We start from the raw sequence: 4,220 nt of genomic DNA, 5'->3' as shown, positions 1-4,220 counted from the left end.
GGGGTCCACTGAACCATGCTGGGAGAGGAGGATGAGGGGTGGGTGTTGCACAAGCCAGAGAGGTGCTGATGTCTCACTGCTTGGGAATGCTGTGGAGCCTCCCTGGGCTGTGCCACCCCGGGCACCCTGCTCAGTGAGAGCACACAGGGGGTGCTGTGGGCAGCACGGCAGAGCCTCCATCTCCAAGGGCTCTGTCCCCCAAGGGCACGCTTTGGGGCACACCATGGCCTGCACTGCGCTCCCTCTGACACCAGGAACGAGCAGGGTGCCAGAGCCATCCTTGTCATGATGTTTCATCTTCAGGAGGGGCCCGGGAGCCACCAGCCATTGGATGGGCCTCATCAGCCCCTGCTGGCCCGTGGTGGTGCATCAGATGATGATGATGGTGCTTGGCTGCTTGCAGGAGCCAGCCAGGGATGCTCAGGGGAGGCTGCTCATTGGGCTGAGATGGAGCTGAGAAGGTCTGGCAGGGCACTGGGAGCCTGCTGGGACTGCCCATGGAGCCAGGCCTTTTGGACGGAGCCGTTTTCCCGTTAGAGGTTGCAATGAGCCGTGAGCACTGGCCTCATCTGGCAAGAGAATTTATCCAGAAACCTCATTGCATTTGGGTCTGAAACAGAGCAACTTCTGCTGCCCTAATGAGCGCTCACAAATGATTACATCCCATCGGATTACATCCCAGAGCCAGCTCATCCCTGGGTAGGAGCCAAGCCCCTTGGATGGGTCCTCCTCTGCTGATCGCCTCTGGCCCATGCACCCCACTGCATGGCTGTGTGTGGAGGGGATGGGGGTCCCCACTGAGAAACCCACTTCCCCTGCCTGCACGTGAGGGTGTCCTGCAGGGAGGGGGGTGCAGAAGCGCTCTCTTATCTCCCCATGGCACACACAGCTTCACCCTGCGCTCCCCTTCCTGCCGTCCCCACCAAGAAGGAAGTGTAGTAACCTTCTGATTAAGAGGAGATCAAAGGCAATATCAGATGGTTTCTCTTGCCTCTGCTTAGAGGAAGAGTGCATTTTGTGCCAGCAGGGAAAACAGAGCCTGAGGGTGATTAACCCCTTCCCATAGCTCTAATTCCCAGGAGAGATACAGTTTTGTGCCATGGATGCTGCACCTCTTGTTGCACCCCTCACTGGGGTGGTTGTTGTCCCCCTGCCCCACATGCTTCACCCTGAGTGCTGGAGCAGAGGAGTGACCACTGGGCATCCCCATGGCTCTGGTGTGACCGTGCCCTCATCCTGACATAGAATCATAGAATCACAGAATCATAGAACCATATAATAGTTTGGGTTGGAAAGGACCTTAAGATGATCTAGTTCCCAACCCCCCTGCCATGGGCAGGGACACCTCACACTAGACCATGTCTCCCAAGGCTCTGTCCAACCTGACCTTGAACACTACCAGGGATGGAGCATTCACCCCTTCCTTGGGCAGCCTATTCCAGCACCTCACAGTAAAGAACTTCTTCCTTAGATCTAATCTAAACTTCCCCTGTTTCAGTCCGAACCCATCACCCCTTGTTCTATCCCTACAGTCCCTAATGAAGACTCCCTGCCCAGCATCCTTGTAGCCCCCTTCAGATACTGGAGGGCTGCTGATACCCAGCCCTCACCCTGACACCCCAGGGCCAGGGACTGCCCGCAGCACTGCTGGACACTTAACTCACATCATTTGGGCTGCGCTCAGCAGGAGCAGGGTCCATCCAGCATTGGGTGAAGGGGGTCCGGATGCAGCGGGGGGCACGGTGAGGCTGGGGGTGACACTGCCACGTCCCCGCAGGTGCATGGAGGCGCTGGTGGTGTACTGCTGGTCGGGGAGGCAGGAGGAGCCCTACGTCACCATCACCCGCAAGCGGCGGCTGCGGAAGGGCTACGAGGTGGAGATGGAGCAGGAGATGGGCCACTCGGAGCGGCGGCTGGCCGTGCACCGCAACGCCTTCAAGCGCATGGCGGTCATCCAGGCCTTCCTGGGCTCCACGCCACAGCTCACCGTCCAGCTCTACATCAGCATCCTGGAGAAGTACGTCCCTGCTGCCCGAGGTGAGGGTGCCCGGCATGCAGGGAACCCCAGGGACAGGCTCTGTAGCCAGGGGTGCTGGTTGGCATCCCACAAAGCTCTGTGGGGATGGTGGCCACTGGGTGATGTGGAGCACAACCCGCGCTTGTCCATCCCTGGTTTGCTTTTCCCACTCGCTGCTCTCCAGCTTGCTGTGATGCTGGGAGACTGGGAAGAGCTGGACGTGGCTCTCAGCGCTGCTCCCAGCCCCACTGCTCGCAGATGGATGTTCTACAGAGCCATCCATGCACCCAGTCCCATGAAAATGCCGTGTCCCTGCCCCAGGCAGCTCCAGTCTGCCTTAGTTGCTGTTGTTTTCCAGCCAGCTGCATGCTCTGGCTTCCTCACAGCCCCTCCATTGGATCTATTTCTGTGCCTCTGCCAACAGCCACAGCTCCCAACCCTGCGCTTCCACTCCCAGGCTCCTTTGCTTGTTCCCAGGATGTTTATGTGCTCGGGGCTGGATGGGCCAGAGCAAGCTCTTGGCTCCCACTGCGGCATGCTGCCGAGCCGGACGCGCAGGAGCTCTTGCACCACTCCGGTGCAGAGTGCCTGGGGAGGGAGCTGCCCTCACCGACCCGCTCTCTGGCCGTGCTGGGAGCCCAGAGCTGTGCCCATGGAAAAGGGAACACAGGGAATGCCCCATAGAAACCCCCTCCTTGGCCACACCCCCCTTAAAGGGGGTTTTAGGGAGCGGGAGCAGCAGATGGAGGATGAGCCCCAGCGCTCCTGCAGCAGCAGATGCAGGAGGTGAATCCCAGCTGACACATTCCAGGTCATTCCCTCGCAGTCGGCTGCCTCAGCTCAGCCCTGCAGCTCACAGACATCACCACCGGCATGGTACGACTGGGACCAGATACTTCCCATTTGCTCCGTTGCAGTTCTCCTGGCTGCAGTGAATGGGAGAAGCTGCCAGCATTCCCTATGGATGAGCTTGGCTTTGCAGCCCCTGGATGAGATGCTCCCGGGGTGAATGGTGGGCTACAGTCCCCAACGCTGCCTGACTCCTCTCTCCTCTCCCTCTGCAGCGGTCCTCATGGGCATCTGCCTCGTGTCGGTCACCTACGGAGCCCTCGTCTGCAACGTCCTCTCCATCCAGGTCAAGTACGACGACTACAAGGTCCAGCTGCGGCCACTGGCCTTCCTCTGCATCGTGCTGTGGCGCAGCCTGGAGATCTCCACGCGCGTGGCCGTCCTCGTGCTCTTCAGCACCGTCTTCAAGCACTGGATCATCCCCATCGCCTTGGCCAACCTGCTGGTGGTCTTCTTCACGCCCTGGGTGCAGTTCTGGCGCAGCGGCACCCGCCTGCCCGACAACATCGAGAAGAACTTCAGCCGCGTGGGCACGGTGGTGGTGCTTTGCGCCTTCACCCTCCTCTACGCCAGCATCAACATGTTCTGCTGGTCGGCCGTGCAGCTCAAGCTGGCCGATAGGGACCTCATCGACAAGTCGCAGGACTGGGGCCGCTTGGCTGTGTACTACGTGGCACGGCTGATGGAGAACACGGCCCTCGTTGTCCTCTGGTACTTCTTCAAGACGGATGTCTACGAGAACATCTGCACCCCGCTGCTGGTGGTGCAGCTGCTCCTCGGCTACTGCATGGGCATCTACTTCATGCTCCTCTTCTTCCAGTACCTGCATCCCTGCCGACAGCTCTTCCAGCACAACGTTGCTGACTTCTTGCACTGTGTCTGCTGCCACCGGCGCCCGCCGGGCACCCCTCTGCACCTCCAGGCACCGTATGAGCCTGGTGTGAGGCACAGCATCGTCTGAGGGGCAGCCAGCACTGGCTGTGGACACAGGGATGTGCTGGCAGCACAAGCCAAGTGCTGCTGGCCCTTGGTCCCAGTGCATCCCACAGTGGCACGGGGACAGGAGTGTGCCCGCCTGCCTGGCACCACGCACATGGACACAAAGGACTTTGGGGTGCCCAAACTGTTGCTGCAAGCACCCCAGGGGTGCCCTGACACCCCAACCTGCCCGCTACGGTGCATACAGTGACCCTGGGGACACGGGGGCCAGCGGGACTGTTTTAAGCAGTAAAGAACCTCTGCTGTGGCTGCGTGTCCGGGTGCTGGCGCTGAGGGTGGGACTGTCACCATCACACCAGGGCTGGCACGGGTGCGCACCCGCTGCTTGTGCTGCTCTTTGGATCACTGGTCTCGA

The 4,220-nt window shown here is 60.3% G+C and overlaps 1 protein-coding gene across 1 annotated transcript in view; it reads left to right on the top strand.

Moving 5' to 3' along the window:
- The window catches only part of LOC104406918 (XK-related protein 2-like), a gene marked incomplete at its 5' end in the record, with an annotated part of 4,488 nt that extends 661 nt beyond the window's left edge, over positions 1-3,827 (top strand). The window contains 2 exons of the mRNA XM_010016035.1: positions 1,778-2,037; positions 3,082-3,827. Coding sequence (XP_010014337.1) covers positions 1,778-2,037; positions 3,082-3,827 — 1,006 coding nt within the window. The remainder of the gene's footprint in view (positions 1-1,777; positions 2,038-3,081) is intronic.
- Positions 3,828-4,220: the final 393 nt, after the last annotated feature.

The sequence above is a fragment of the Nestor notabilis genome, unplaced genomic scaffold (genome assembly GCF_000696875.1).
Source record: "Nestor notabilis isolate BGI_N333 unplaced genomic scaffold, ASM69687v1 scaffold20846, whole genome shotgun sequence".
NCBI classification, from domain to species: domain Eukaryota; kingdom Metazoa; phylum Chordata; class Aves; order Psittaciformes; family Psittacidae; genus Nestor; species Nestor notabilis.
The sequence above is the reverse complement of the archived record's forward strand: the minus strand, read 5'-3'. Positions and strand labels throughout refer to the sequence as shown.